Source organism: Sitophilus oryzae, unplaced genomic scaffold (genome assembly GCF_002938485.1).
Source record: "Sitophilus oryzae breed Bouriz unplaced genomic scaffold, Soryzae_2.0 scaffold_1576_pilon_pilon, whole genome shotgun sequence".
NCBI classification, from domain to species: domain Eukaryota; kingdom Metazoa; phylum Arthropoda; class Insecta; order Coleoptera; family Curculionidae; genus Sitophilus; species Sitophilus oryzae.
In genome coordinates this window covers 9373375-9389475 of record NW_022146254.1, presented here as the reverse complement: position 1 = coordinate 9389475, position 16101 = coordinate 9373375, and the positions used below count along the sequence as shown (strand labels likewise).

General features: G+C 32.2%; 2 protein-coding genes across 2 annotated transcripts in view; one reads left to right on the top strand and one right to left on the bottom strand.

The window, feature by feature from the left end:
* The window catches only part of LOC115879437 (angiotensin-converting enzyme), a 123192-nt gene that overhangs the window by 36741 nt on the left and 70350 nt on the right, over positions 1-16101 (top strand). The window lies entirely within an intron of this gene.
* Positions 10817-12912, bottom strand: LOC115879445. The gene is made up of 3 exons (XM_030896281.1): positions 12885-12912; positions 12543-12825; positions 10817-11012 (listed from the first exon to the last, which is right to left on the bottom strand). Exons 1-3 carry the CDS (start codon positions 12897-12899, stop codon positions 10999-11001), a joined length of 312 nt encoding a protein of 103 aa, XP_030752141.1. The 5' UTR covers positions 12900-12912; the 3' UTR covers positions 10817-10998.

The following is a 16101-nucleotide window of genomic DNA, read 5'->3' as shown; positions in this document are numbered from 1 at the left end:
GGTGGTTATTTGGGAGGTGTTAATGCATTGGTTAGGTGGTTATTTCGAGGGTGTTAATGCATTGGTTAGCCTGGTTATTTGGAGGGTGTTAATGAATTGGTTAGCCTGGTTATTTGGAGGGTGTTAATGCATTGGTTAGCCTGGTTATTTGGGAGGTGTTAATGCATTGGTTAGGTGGTTATTTGGAGGGTGTTAATGCATTGGTTAGGCTGGTTATTTGGAGGGTGTTAATGTATTGGTCAATGCGGTGTGGTAAATCCTGAGATTTACTGTTTGGGTCCGGTAAAAGTCCGAAATGGAAGCAAAATAAATAGTTTTCGGGCTTTTACCACATGTTTTTGGTAAATCCTAGGTTTAGCGCGCTTATCCTAGGTTTTGCCGCATTTCGGACATCTACAGTAACATTTACAAAAAAGTAACTATTTTATTTTGTAGATTTTCTTGGCAGTGGCGAAATACCTATATACATTTTTTTTGGAGAGATAAATCCGCCACATAGGTATAGACATTTTTTAAAAACAATCCTATAAATAAAAAGGATAATTTTGATAAAACATGTAATGCATATTGGCTTTTTATTTAATTAAATAATTATTAATTCATAAAAAAACAGAATATAATGGATTACACAATATATTCAAATTATAAAATACGAAAGCTCAAAACATTTTAACCATAACAAAAGTACAAATATAAAATATCCTGTAAGATTTTAATCACCTAGTCAGTATCTTTGTGAAGACTTGACTGTATGAGGGGTGTAAATAATGTAATATCAATCCTATATTTACAGCAATATTTCTTCTGTTTTCTAAAGCTTAACTCATTTTAACTTCAAGCCTGTGCTATTTGAAAGTTACATATAAACTACATCCTCTTTGATTGTCGATTGACTACATACATGTTACATCTAATGTAGTTTATGTAGTTTTTAACAGCAACATTTAATTTTCCGAACTCTGGTTTACAGATTTGATAAATACATGGACCTTCAAAAACGATTTAAATTTATAAATATTTTTAACTGAAAAATTTTACATTGTATAATAATTATTTAAAATTTTTATAACATCTAATTAATAAAGAATCACATTATAACAAATATATGGCGATATCAGATAATTAATTTACATTTTTATGGAATTTTGTATGAATATTGGTCATTTAAGTAATTTCTTTCAGATTTCAACGTAAAATAAAAGACGAAAAACTGAAATAAGGCATTAGAAGAGTATTTCGAAGATCTTGACCCGAATATTTCCCAATTTTTGGTTATTTTTAACTCATTAGGATCGTTATAATCCATAATATGGAAATTTTGAGCCGGATTTCATGATTGCACGAATTATTTTGTGTGATATCGCAATTCATCTAAATATTTATTAAAAATTATTATTAATTACTTTTTACTAAAGAAGGAATTTTTACAAAAAGCCTATCTATTTTCAGTCAGTTTGCAAAAAGCCTAATCTGAATTAGGCATATTAAACAATCATGATATTTTTTGTACACTTCTGCAAAAAGACTGCCTGTTTATAGTCATTTTACAAAATGCCAAATCGAGAATCGAGGCCAGGCAGATTAAAAAATGATCAAAGTTTAGTCAGCTAAGGGCATAAGCGTATTGAATAATTTATGCTTTAATAAAATACCCCATATTTTCCTATACAAAAACCATAATTATTTATGTCAAAATTTTATTATGTTTAGACGAAAACAACTTGAACCCTATTTCATAAATTTTTATTATATATAACATAATTTTAAATACAAAATATATTAAAACCTTAATATTAATATCTCATTTAATTATTATACTCTGTAATTCGATTCTGTGTACAGGGCTGCTTCTTTGTGGAACTTTGCTTTCTTTTAGAATAAAATGAATTTAGATCTTTGTAATAATCATCCTCAACCATACTCTATTTAACAAAATTATCAATTTTTGTGCCATTTTTTCCAAATTTTGAAAGAGAAGTTCAAGAAATGTTGTCGGATAAATTTAGGTTAGTTATACCAATCCCGCGTAAAATGTTTAATCTGTGTGCAATCTGACTAGTCTTCATTAGGCATTTTGCAAAACGACTGAAAACAGATAGGCCCTTTGAAAAATATTCTTTTTTTGTTAAAAATGCCGGCGTTTTATAATATGCCTAGTCTTTTTGCAAAATGCCGAGTTATTCTATACGCTTGCGACATTATATAAACAAGGCTATTATTAATATAATTAAAAATAAAAATCTACTTCATACAATAAAATAATCAATAATAATCGAATTTTCACAATACAATAAGCATCTTTCATACTAGCCTCTTCTACTATAACTCTATAGATTTCTATAAAATATCTTTGGAATCAATTCACTAGATTTTACCGTTGAAAAAAATGATACAATTAGTTTTTGATTTCATTTATTTTCACTTTCCTCGTGGTCCCATTCATTCTGCTTTTATTTCTTTATGCAAAATAGCTATTGGAAGTATAAATATACACATTAAATTTAAATAATAATAAGTAATAAACAATTGCTTGCAAAACAAGGGGAAACCAAACTGATAGTGGACTAATTCAGTATAATTATATTGTCTTATTATTAGGCGAATTAAAATATATGTTGGGAATTACTATGTACCTATACCATGGTTCAATTACCCGCATACTTTTTTGTGAGAAATTATCAACTGACAAAAATAAATCGACGTTTTCAAGTTTACACTATGCTAAAAGCAAAATTGCCCGATATTATCAATAAATTTAATATATTTTTAGTTTAGTCAATTTCATCATCTTCATTTGCAGCTTATTCAACCATTTCCAATTATATTGTAGCCTCCCACATATTTAGATGCTCTCTTTGTAGTTGGGCTCATTGTTGTCTATTGTTGGTTACCCGGTCCAAGTTATCCCTACTAATTTCCTAATATCTTGACCCACCCTGTATATGACCCACCCTGTACAGGGTGGGTCAAATTCGACGCTTTTAAATGGAAACACCCTTTTTTTATAGGAGATAGACGAAAACTAATATCGGTGTCTGGAGCTCAATTTTCATCAAAAACATGGTGATGAAAACCGCACATCAATATCTGTTACCGTTTCGGAGTTACGGGGTGTTTTTCAAAAATGTGCATTTTTAACAAATCGCTGTAACTTTTTTGCCATGGAAAATTTTGTATTTCTATGAAAACATTTTCAAATCACCTTTTTACGTAGAATTTAATGGTTTAAGTATATTTTTTTTAAATTAATAATTTAAGAGTTATCAACAGAAAAATTGATTTTTTATTTGGGACACCCTGTATATTTTAAATTAACTGAAAAGAATTTAGAATTACCTTTCCAAAAATATAACACACTTGATATTTTGTTATAATCCCCTTCGAAATACAGAATTTTTAAAAGTTCGCCACTTTTAACTAGTAGGCTTTGGAACCCTTATTGATGATATGCCCTTAATGGAACTCGAGAACATATTTTTCCAGCAAAACGACGCACCGCCTCAGAACACTGAAGTTATCAGCAAATTTTTGCAGCCAATTTCAAGTATAATTGAATAGCTAACCAAGATCCCAGCCGTTGGCCGTCGAGGCCGCCTGGCTTAGTGCCCATGGATCTAATCCTATGGATATATTTGTGGAAGAATAAAGGTTCCTTATTCTTCCGTATAATCTAAACAAGAATTAGAAATACTTAGCAGTTATGAGATGGTATCTTTCACCCCCACTGAGAAATGTTCAAAAACGGCCCCGTCTGTCCATAACAAAAGACGGTTGATATGTTGAACACCTATAGCAAAATCTCATGTCTTGGTTTGCTATTTATTTTTATTGTTATCAGATATAGTTTAAATGTGTTGATGTTGCTTAAATATATTTTAAATTGTTATAAAATTCTGCATCTCTCATAGTAAATATATTTTCGTTTTAATTGATGCTCACAGCTAGAATTTTTTTGCACTACAGCCGGCGCCATTCAAAGCCTACTTATTTAAAGCAGGCGAATTTTTATATACTCTATATCTTTAAGTGGAAAATATCAAGTGTGTTATATTTTTGGAAAGGTAATTTTAAATTATTTTCAATAAATTAAAAATATACAGGGTGTCCCACATAAAAAATCAAATTTTCTGTTGATAATTCTTAAATTATTAATTTAAAAAAAAAAACATACTTAAATCATTAAATTCTGCGTAAAAAGATGCTTTGGAAATGTTTTTATAAAAACACAAAATTTTCCATAGCAAAAAAGTTACAGCGATTTGTTAAAAATGCATATTTTTGAGAAACACCCCGTAACTCCGAAATCATGTTTTTGACAAAAATTGAGCTCCAGACACCGATATTTTTTTTTGCCTATCTCCTATAGAAAAGGGTGTTTCCATTTAAAAGCGTCGAATTTGACCCACCCTGTACATCCAAACTACCTTAAACCACAATTTATAAAGAAACTTGGACGGTAATCCACCATTTCATGAAAAAAATACCCAACTTTAAACTTGGAAACTTCTGAAACAACAGAAATTGTATTTTTCTTCTTTTAAAGTTTTCCAAACTTTTATAGTTTCAACATTGCTTTTGGTCTAAGAAAAAACTGCTGTTTCAAGTAAACTTAAATACAGCGTAAACCTATTAGAATAATATAGAAAATTTTATTCAGGCAAGGAATAATAATATTATCTTTTTTTTCCTGAGTAATTCTGTTCTGCTTAGATATTTTATTGTTTTCCATAGCAACTGTTAAAATTGCCTTATATCTATCAAAAATAGTAGATAAAATAGCACTTTAACCGCAAGAGTAGATTAAATGATACTTTAACAGCGAGGATAGGTTAAAAACTTTATTTCTTCTCGCACGTTTTTTAATTGCTTCCATTTTTGAAAATTTTTGTATTCCTTTCCATAAGTTATTCGGGATTTAAACGGAAGTAGTTTGGATATGGCGTTTGTCGCCTCAGCCTGAATATCTTTTGGTAATTTACTTATTTCGTTTTGAGCCATTTCTGGCTCCAATTCAATCAGCAATCGACACGAAAGAGAATTAAAAAATATTGACTCAAAACTGACAACTAAAGAGACAGGTTTATTTATTTGTCAAATTACATAGAAACCAACGCCAACCCAGCACTATATTTTTTCTACTAGTAATAAATTCCTTGAAATAATACTTTCTGAATATTTTTTAAAACGTAACTCGCTATGGAAAAAAAAATATTGATTTATACACGACGATTAAATTGCATTATCCTCTTGTATAGTAAAAACTAACTATTATTTCACATTAATTCATGTATTAAAATATTCAGAATATTTTCTATAAAAAAATATATTTATCAATAATCCAAATTAAAAACCAGTTAAATACAATCTTTAATTAACAGGATTAAATTAGTCCTAATTAAATAAACGAATTCAAATTATTTTTTTACACGCAAAAAAAATAAACTTGTGCATTTTTCTTCACCACAAGCGCGTGAAGAATAGCCGACTTCTTGTAATAAGTAGAAAAAAAAAACGTCTGAAAAATGGAAAGTGCGTTATAGTAGCTTAATTATGTGCTTACGCAATGGAGAATAGGTCTGGCGTTGTTGAAAATCAGTTTAATTGTTTATAACATTCGGGTAATGTGGCTACTGGGGCGGCGATTTTAAATTTGTATTAATGAAAAGCAAAAAACCAATCTGAATAAAAATCAAGGAAAGAAATAAATGTAAGTTCCGGAAGATGTATGTAGTATATACCGTATGATCGAAAAAAAAACGGCGTCATAGACGGCTGGGTTGACAATAGATGATGATTTTGGCGAGATTCAGCTCTAGACGTCAAAGTCTATAAACCTAACTAAATTAAATTTTAATTTAAAATTAAATTAAATTAAGATTCATCTCATAAATCCAACACAATCTGGCAGAGCTGTCGCCATCGCTTGTCAGTCAAAGTTGATCACGTGCATCGGAAATTGTTTTGCGATTACCATACATTTTTAATCTTTCTATAACTAGTGTTAATCTTTCCTCGCCAAAAGACCTCGCCAAAATTGTCATCGATTGTCGTTCCTCAGCCGTCTTTGACGCCGTTTTTTTTTTTCGAATTTTTTCTGAATTTTTGATGTTATTGCCCTTTTTGATATACTCATAAAACTTTTGCGATAGCTCAATAAAAAAAATCTTTAGTAAAAATAGATATAGAAAATATTTGTTACTTTTTAATGTATTTGGTTCCAAATCTTTTAATGCTCTCGATGTATAACCACGAAATCTTGTGCAAATTTTATTTTTTTGTGTAGATCCCAACTAACGACTTTAAAATTATAGCTTGTAAAGATTTTTTTCCTTTCATATTTTTTTTAGAGAATAGAAGATGGTAAAAAATAACGATATCTGTCGCTTTCATTCACAGAAGAACGAAAATATTAGAAATTGTATTTAATTACAACAGTTTTTTTTTCAGAAAATATTTTATTTTTTTATGTGTTATATTTTTTATATAAAAAGTCTCCAAACACTTTAAATCTAATAAAACACAATTTTTCTCCGCCATCAATTTATTGTAAAACACAAACACATAACAATGGAGACATAACAAACTGAAAACTAAGTTAACAGTAATATTATTTATTTATTTACTACAGCGCCATCTAATTTTATACAACCGAATCTAAACGTTCCGATTCAAAGTGAAAGTTACTTCACTGCAACCTGCTAGGATTTATATTTTTTTACTTGATAAATTATTCGGTAGATGTCTGCCTATGGCACAACTAATGTACAAAAAATGAATCTTTGTTAAAGAGATAATTTTGAAATTACGATATTCTAGATTTTTTTGGTTAAAAAAACTAAAAAATAAGTACACAAAAATTCAAGAACTCTACCACTGGTCCCATTCTTCAGATCCAACAAAGCTCTTGCCTGTGGTAAACTTAATTTTTGGAATTTCCTTGAAACTCCTTTCCGTAGTTATCTGAATTTTTGGGAATTCGAAGAAACTTTTTTCTCCAGGTAACTCAAACATTGGAATGTCTTTGAATTTTTTTTCTGAAGTTTGCTGAATCCTTGGAAACTCGACGAAAGGTTTCTCATCACAAAACTCAAACCTTGGAGCTTCTTTAAAGCTTTTTTCCGTAGTTACCTGAATCTTTGGGAACTCAAAGAATGGTTTTTCTTCAGGTAACTGAATCCTTTTTGGTTCAAAGAAACTCTTTTCTGTTGTGACCTGAATCTTTGGGTATTCGAAGAAAGGTTTCTCTTCTCTTTTAGGTTCGTAGAAAATCCTTCCTCCATTGACCTGAATCCTTCCAGGTTCGTAGTAACTCTTTTCTGTAGTAACCTGAATCCTAGGTGGTTCGTAGTAACTCTTTTCTGAATTGATCTCAACCCTTGGAGCTTCATAGGAACTCTTTTCTGTAGTGACTTGAATCCTGGGAGGTTGGTAGAAAGTTTTTTCCGAATCAAACTGAATCCTTGGTGGCTGGATGAAGTTTTTCTGTGAGAACTGGATCCTGGGCTGTTGAACGCTGAAACTTTTTGGAGTAGTGAACTGAACAGATTGGAAGTAGTTCTTTTCTGTTGAGACTTGAATCTGTGGAGCTCTTATGGTTTCTTGAACGGGTATTTCCAACTTTCTTTCCTCATTTTTCTATAATAAAAGTATAATAAAAGTAGTGAATTATTTAGACACTAGAATTAGACATTTTATAATTTCTAGATCAAATATTATATAATCAGTTTAAATTTAAACTTCTATTACCTTTCTGAAGGGTACTTCTTTGGTAAATGGAGGTGTGTCGAACTCTCTGGATACAAAACCATAATTTGTGTAAGTTTGGGGCAATATAGCTTGTTTCTGGATAGCTATCGCAGGTGGTCTTTCAACTGGAACTATTCTCACTTGCTGCTGTACTGGTAAAACTAGAGGACGTTCTATTTTTACTGGAGCAGGTTGAGGAATCTGGAAACAGTTATTTTTTAGCCAGATGTTCAAAAATTTCCAAATGGGAGTATGTTTGAGTCAAAAATTAGCTCAAATATATCATTAAACACTAGTTTCGCTAAAAAAAAGTTCATTTTGAAAGAATTTTCTTGATTTAAGTAATAATAATAATTAATAACGCTTTATTGTACAAAAAGCCAAAATAGCTTCATCGACAAAGCATTTACAAAACAAACAAAAGCACAAAAAATATACAAATACACTGATAAAAAAGAAAGACTTGAACTAAAGTCGTCATCGTTCTTGAAAAAAAAATTAGTGGCAAGAGAATTTATTTTAGCGTAAAAGAAAATATTTTGCCTGAAGAAAAACTCTCTTAACTCAAGAAAACTGATTCTCTTGAAAAATTCGAAAATTTCTCTTGAATCTGTTTTCATTCAACCAAGTGCAAGTTACTTTGTTTTAAGATAACAAGAAAAATACGCTAGGAAGTACTTGATTCAAGAAACATGGCCATTTTTCCAATAGCTAAATACCCCTTTGATGAAAAATAATAACGACACGCAAAGACGATGACGAAGGATGGTATATACAATCAGTCTGCAGTCCCATCAGTCGTACGTCGCATTTCATAGCTAGCACATCATAGTACGCACGGGTTTTGTTGCTTGGAATTTTCCACTTGGAATTTTGCATAATTTGCTTTTTAAACGCATATCGTATAACAAATTAGTGATCGTTATTAACATGCATTTGTCATTTTTTATGGACAAATTTTAGAATGTATGGATTCTTTAAAGGAGTTTCTGAAAAAATGGAAATTAGAGCATTTATTTGCTATATTTGAAGGTAAGAGACATTTACCTAATGCACCTGTTTAGATAATGCATGCGTGACTATAGATAGAATAAGAATATAGCTATCGATTTTTTTATGCAAATAATTACAAAAATTTTAGAATTTCAAGTGGTCGTATTAAAAAATTCAAAGTGTGATCAAAGCTTATAATTTTAATAATTTATTTGCTTTATTTCGATTAATCGTGATGTAACATTTTTTTGTAGCAGAAGAAGAAGCAGAAATAACTGACTACTATCGAGGAAAATTACTTACTACAGACCAGGAAAACCTAAATTTATTAGAAACCTCGTAATATGCCTGTATATGATGTATAGACTTCTCTTAGATCAAAATAAATTTTAGTTGAGTAAATAGTATTCGCTATTGGTTTAAGAAAAGTGTCTCTTTAATCAAGAAATGTCCCTTTTCAATCAAGAATTTTTGCATGAATCAAAGAGACTATTGTTCTTGTAGCAAGAACTTCTTTGCATATTCGTTTTGGGTCAAGAGTGAAACACTTTGGAAAGATAGATTCTTCTATTCTCTAAAGTAATTTTTTAAAGCTTATGAAAAGATAGTTAATGCTTTGATCAAAGAAACGTCGTTCTTGGCCCTATTGAAAAGCGCCAATCCTTTGGGTCAAAGTCATATTCATTTCGACTGAGAGATCCTTTTTTTCAGTGTAATAAAAAATATCATATAATTCAAAAAAATACGCCATTAAAATTACAAATAGAACAATAGGAAAATTGTACATGGATATAATCATGTAAGAGTTATAAAATATTAAATACTATATTTTTAACCAGTATGTGAGATGATCAAAATTTTAAAATTCAAAATTGTTCATGATTAAACATCAACAAAAAAGTCGTTTACCGCATATAGGGCTCTCTCCAGTAAGTATGATTTCAGAGCTTTGCGAAATGCGGGAAAGAATGAAAGCGACTTGATATTCAAAGGCAGATGATTGTGCATTTTTTTGGCATTGTACAGTATTGAGCCTTTAACTAGTTCTGAGCTCGGGATTGGCAGATAGAGATCGTGCTCCGCATTCCTAAGTGGATAGTTGTGAGATGACCTTTCGGGAATAGCAGATATGTGCTCGTGGATTAAGCAAACGGATTCAAAAATGAATAAAGAAGGAAGAGTCAGTATTTTGAAATTTTTAAAGAAATTCTGCCAGTGAGTTCTACTGTTCGGTCCCAATAAATATCGAACTGCTCTCTTTTGAAGTTTGAAAATAGGATCAAATTTTGTTGCGCAGCAAGTACCCCAGAATGGAAGGGCGTAACGAAGATGTCACTCAAAAAGGGCATAATAGGCTGTTCTGGAGGTTGATAAGTTAAGCTAGTTTCTTAGAATCTTAGCGCAAAACAGGCAGCGCTTAGTTTCTTTGATAAAGCTTTGTAAGAACAATCTTTGTATTGTCAGGGTTTTGTTTACAGGATACTGTGTCCTTAATGAACTCCTCAGTAAATTAAAGCTAATAAACAACGGTGAATGCAGGTTCTGTGGGGAAAATAGAGAAACACCAGAACATCTCATCAATGAGTGTGCCGAGACGACAACCAATCGTGTCCTGAACCTTTGTACGACTGATGATACGGAGATGGAGAACTAACATCTGTAAAACCGTCTCAGATACTGGCTTTTGTCAAAGCCCTGAGACTGTATAATGAGTTAAAACTTAAGAAAATGTGAGACAATAGACTTACAAAGTCTATTCTACTCTACAAGACGTACCTGAATAGGAGGTAAAATTGGTGCCAATTTACTAACTGGAGTAGCCACTTCCGGAGGTCCATTATAAGGTATGCTGGTCTCTTTAAACAAGGTGTAGTGCTGCGGTACTTTGATCTCGAGTGGTACCTAAAAAAACACAAATATACATTTTTTTTGGATAAATATTCAAAAATCAGTACCTGTATCTCGGGTCTTTGAATTGGTCGTTCAGTAATAATCGGTCTTGATGCTTGTTTCATTAACGATACAGTGCTTTGAAGCGGAGCCGGTACGATATTGGGAATGGCTATAAAAAAACACATTTCATAGTACACAACAATAATATATTGTATGATAGGTATAATACAATGGGTAATATCTCACATATTAAGATATCAGTAAGGCATTATAGATAAAGTAAATAATGTACAATACTACTAAGATAATACTAATTGAATGAGGGTTGTAATGCTCTGTTTTGTGGATCAGAGTCTTCTATTGGTATCAGTAGAAATTACCTGAAAAAAAGTGATCAGAAAAGTTTAACAAACATCTTAATATGACTAGAAATAATAAAAAAATAAAAACAGCTCTCACCACTATAATATTATTCCTAATCTTAAATTGAAAACCGCGTTTCGCTAACTACTGTAATTTTAATTAAAATTTTTAACCCCCTCCCATACCCCCTTACCAACTCCCCACCACCACAAAAACTAATGGCCAGATTCTCGGGCGCCACAGTATTTTTGTGCCAAATTTGGTTAAAATCGGTTTAGCGGTTTTTGAGTTATCGTGTTACAGACTAGGGATCGGCAAGACAAGAAATCTTGTCTTGACAAGCAATTTCTTGTCTTGCCGATCCCTAGGGGATCCCTATTTCTTGGGATAATTTTCCTAAAATATTCGTGCCCGAAAGAAAATTTCCAGGAATAATTTAAGCTTGCGTGGTATTCGGTAAGAAAATTTCACACCTAAATTTGAAAAAAAAAATATTAATCCAACATGACATTTTAAAATAATTTCAATTTGTTAATAATATTAACAAATATTATTATATTTTTAATTAGTTACATCAAATGCTAAAACTCAAATGGGTAATATTTCAATATATAGACATTGTAGTTCATTCACATTATGATTGTAGATCTTATGTTTACCTTTTCAACTGTCAAAAAAATTTCCACTAAAGTTTCGTGGCGCCTCGAAAAAATTTCCGGAAATTTTTTCAGTTGCCATGGTAACTAGTCAACATTAAAGCATGTTATTGGTTGAAAAGTAGAGGTGTGAAATTTTCAGTGAAATTAAAAAAAACTTTTTTTGCCGATCTTAATAGCCTACCATACCTGTTGGTATGTCTGTCTGTCCGTCTGTAACACGATAACTCAAAAACCGCTTAACCGATTTTAACCAAATTTGGCACAAAAATACTGTGACACCCGAGAATCTGGCCATTAGTTTTTGGTAGGGGTGGAGGGTTGGTAAGGGGGTATGGAAGGGGGCTAAAAATTTTTAAAAATCGTAACTCCAAAATTACAGCAGCTAGAGAAACGCGGTTTTCAATTTAAGATTAGGAATAATATTTGCAACAAAATTTGTAATAACATCAAAATCAAAGTCGCAGTTTTTGAGATAAAAAAAATTGGAAAAATTCCTTTACTTTGAAACTAAAAGAACTGCCTACCAACTTTTTATTAGCATATTTTAGTATGAGCGGCTATACGTGCCTCCCGGCGCCAATTTTTATTTAATATTATTACCCAAAATCTCTATTTTATTTCATGGTTGTTAACTATAAAAGATAGAGGGAATCATGGTATCTTAATTTCCGTTAATAATGACCCAAGCGAGTTATGACTAAATATTTATGGTTAGGGTAACCAAAACGATATAAGCTTATGTCAATTCAGTAAGAAATAAAAATTATTATTTATTTAATTAAAAAAAATACAGAGTAGCGCAAGACATGAGATTTAAAATAGAGAATATACAACAAAAAATTAAGATACTTTGAAATTAATAAGTTTTTTTTCTTATAAACCTCTTACCTTTAATTTGTTCAGGTGCATAGTTCACACCACCAAGGTCCAGCCTTCCTTGTACACTGGTAGTACCGTATTCACCCTTCTGAAGCTGAAGCTCTATCCTTCTTGGCTCTTTCCACTGAAGTAATGGCGCTTGTATTTCTTTACCTCCCCCTTGCTTGAGCCTCGCAGCCACGCTTTGTGAGATTATATCCAACAAAATCCCCCTTTTCTGTATGTTTTTAGCGGGCAGTTCTTCGGATTCTTCCGCTGAGGTCAGCGCGAGAAGTACCACCAATATAGAAATCTGTAAAATATTCAAAAAATAACCGTTTTGTGGGTGTCGAATAGGGGCACGCTACTTACTTTGAGAACAAACATGATGTCTGTCGCTAGATTGAATAAAATATGGAAAATTTCAGGTGGTAATATTCGGGTGATATATATAGAAGTACCCTTCCAAATTGCGCGGGTATTTTTGCACCCAGATTTCGAGATCGTAGACTATGAGAGTATGTAGATACGGAAACTGGGGCACGGTGCTGTTCTGGTTTTGTTTTAATGAAATGTATTTTTTTAAATATCTGTGTGAATATTTACAGTATTTTAGAGGTCCTGCATTCTTAAAATATGTATACAGGTGTTGTCATAGATAAACTTTGGTATTTAAAAGTGCCAATAATATACAGGGCGGTCCGAACTGTATTCCGGAAACTTCGGCAGCATATTCTGCAGATAGAAATAAGTAAAAAAGTTTGTATAAATGTATGCCCTAAAATGCTTGGTTTCGGAGATACAGGGTGTAGAAGTTTCATTTTTATTTCAATTTTTTTCAAATAATTTCTGAAGTAACGTCAATATTTGGATGAAAATTGGTGTCTGGGAGTTTTTTGACATGAAAAATTTGATTTTGATGTCAACATGACTCCTACTAATAGAGGGCGCCACATACATATTTTTTAACTGGTTTGAAGAACTAATAACTTTTCGTTCGTACCTGTATAAAACTACTGTTTATTTTGCCTCTTTACATAAAACACACATTTTGAGTGAAATTAAAAAAACTTTTTTTTTGCCGATCCTAATAGCCTACCATACCTATTGGTATGATCGGCTAAAATTTGATCTGGAATATATTGAAAAGTATCAATATGCATCCTACTGCAACAAAACCCGCCTTAAGCCGGAGTCTCATGCATCCGAAATCCGATGGTACGACATCCGAAATTTGAAGTTATCGTGTGAAATAAAAAAAGCCTGTCACATACATCCGAAGGTTCGTTCCGAAATTTGACAGTTTTAACATTTTTCTGCTGCGCTGAATAGAGATTCATGTCATGTTTTATTGGAGAAACACTTATAAAAATAACTTCCTCGCCAAATATCCCGAAATTGCCCACTTCCCACTAAACTTGTTTTTAAAAACAAATGTTTTCAAAAAAAGTGAGGTTAAAAAACACACGATATCGTACAAAAGTTAAACAAAATTTAACTTTATACGACGTCGGATGGTTAGTTAAAATTATCGGATAAAAATTGTTGTCAATATATTTCGACCAATAGGAGCACCGTCGGATCGTCGTGTCATCGGATTTCGGATGCATGAGACTCCGGCTTTATCCGAATTATTTTTGTGTCGTTTCTCTTTAAAAATTAAATATTAATTTTTATTTCTAGAAAAATCAGATACAAAACAATGATTCTACTCAATGGACATGTTTTTTTTTGTAAAATAACGCTTCAAACATTTGCTGGATTGGATAAGACATGTCTTATCCAATCCAGTGTCGACCTGTCGACAGGTTTTGCAACTTGACGCCTCAATCCAAAGGTCGGTAATTACTACTGTCTTGAGGCAATACAGATTTTTCATTAAAATTTTCTTTTCTGTGTTTCTTTATCATATTATCAATAAGAGAACGTACCATCATTATTATTTGACAATACAGAATATCTACATCATCATCATCATCATCATGTAGCCATCGTTGTCCACTGCTGAACGTAGGCCTCCTCCATATTTCTCCATGTCTCTCGATTTTGGGCCGTCATCATCCAATTTCCAGCAATCCTCTTTACATCATCGGTCCAGCGTGTCGGTGGTCTGCCTCTGCTACGTTTATCTGCTCGAGGTCGCCATTCTAACAATCTTCTAGTCCACCTGTCTTTAGATGTTCTCGCCACATGACCTGCCCATCTCCATTTCATTCGAGTTACGTGTTCCACTATGTCTTTAATTTTGGTTTTTTGTCTGATAGTGTTATTAGGGATTTTGTCTCTTTTAGTTATTCCAAGCATGGCTCTCTCCATGGCTCTCTGGGCTACTCTTAAATTTTCTCCATATGTAATTACCGGCAAGACGCATTATTCATAAACTTTCCTCTTCAAGCATATGGGTATATCACTTTTAAAGGTCTCCCGCAGTTTGCCAAAAGCAGCCCAACCCAAACCTATTCTGCGCTGTATCTCGTGTGTTTGGTTGTTCTTTCCGATTTTTGTATTTCGTGCCCGAGATATTTGTATATATGTGTTTCTTTTATGTCGGCGTCTCCTATTCTGATGTTCTGTGTCAGCACTAAGTTTGTCATTATTTGCGTTTTACTCGTATTTATCCGGAGACCGACTTTTAATGAGGCCTGCACTAATTCTTCAAGCATCTGCTTTGAATCTCCGATGTTATCTGAGACAAGGACGATGTCATGGTATAAAGAAAACAAGGTACGATCGATAGCGGTTCCAGTCTCGTTAAGTTTGCGCATACCACCTGTGACGTCATACGCCATACAAAAAAATATCCATATTGTGCAATTGCCACTAATAAAAAAAAACCCTAACCCCAAAAGTTATGTCAAATCATCGAGCTTGACATTTAAAAAACTATTTTCACATTTATTGTGTCATCTGTTTGACAATTTGAAATTGGCGCGCGGAACTGTGCCGTTTATCACCTGTGACGTAGTGACCAACCTGCGCAATATTATTCCTTGTATTATTTGTATCATGGGACGATGTCATCTGCGAATCTGAGATGTGTCAACCTTTCACCATCGATATTCATGCCCCTATTCTCCCAAGAGAGTGATTTCATTGCGTATTCAAGGACAGCTGTATCTACATATTTTGGTATAATATATTAACTAAAAAATGTGTCTTTATAACTAAATTTTGATGATATAAGCAAATCAATATTTTTAAACCTAACTTTTCTGTATACCGGGTGCGTCTCAAAAGAGGCTCACTCTCATAACTTTTTTATTTTTTGCGTTAAAAAAACGAGATTTGGTATATTAGTATATGACATAAATTAGGATTGATTGACGTATTCAGTTGTTTTCGGTCACTTCCTCTGTTTCACCGGAAATGACAATTTTTGATTTTTAAATGGCACCCTCGGTATATTTTTACTTTATTCGATCGAAATTGACACTCTGAATAGAATAGCATATCATATGTCAACTTTTGATATTTTTGCATATGGTTAATTTGAAATTATAACATACGACTCATAACAAAAATTTGACTCGAAATACCAAGTATGTGGTATCAAATTATTCGTAAAAAATGCTTTTTCCAAATATGCCAA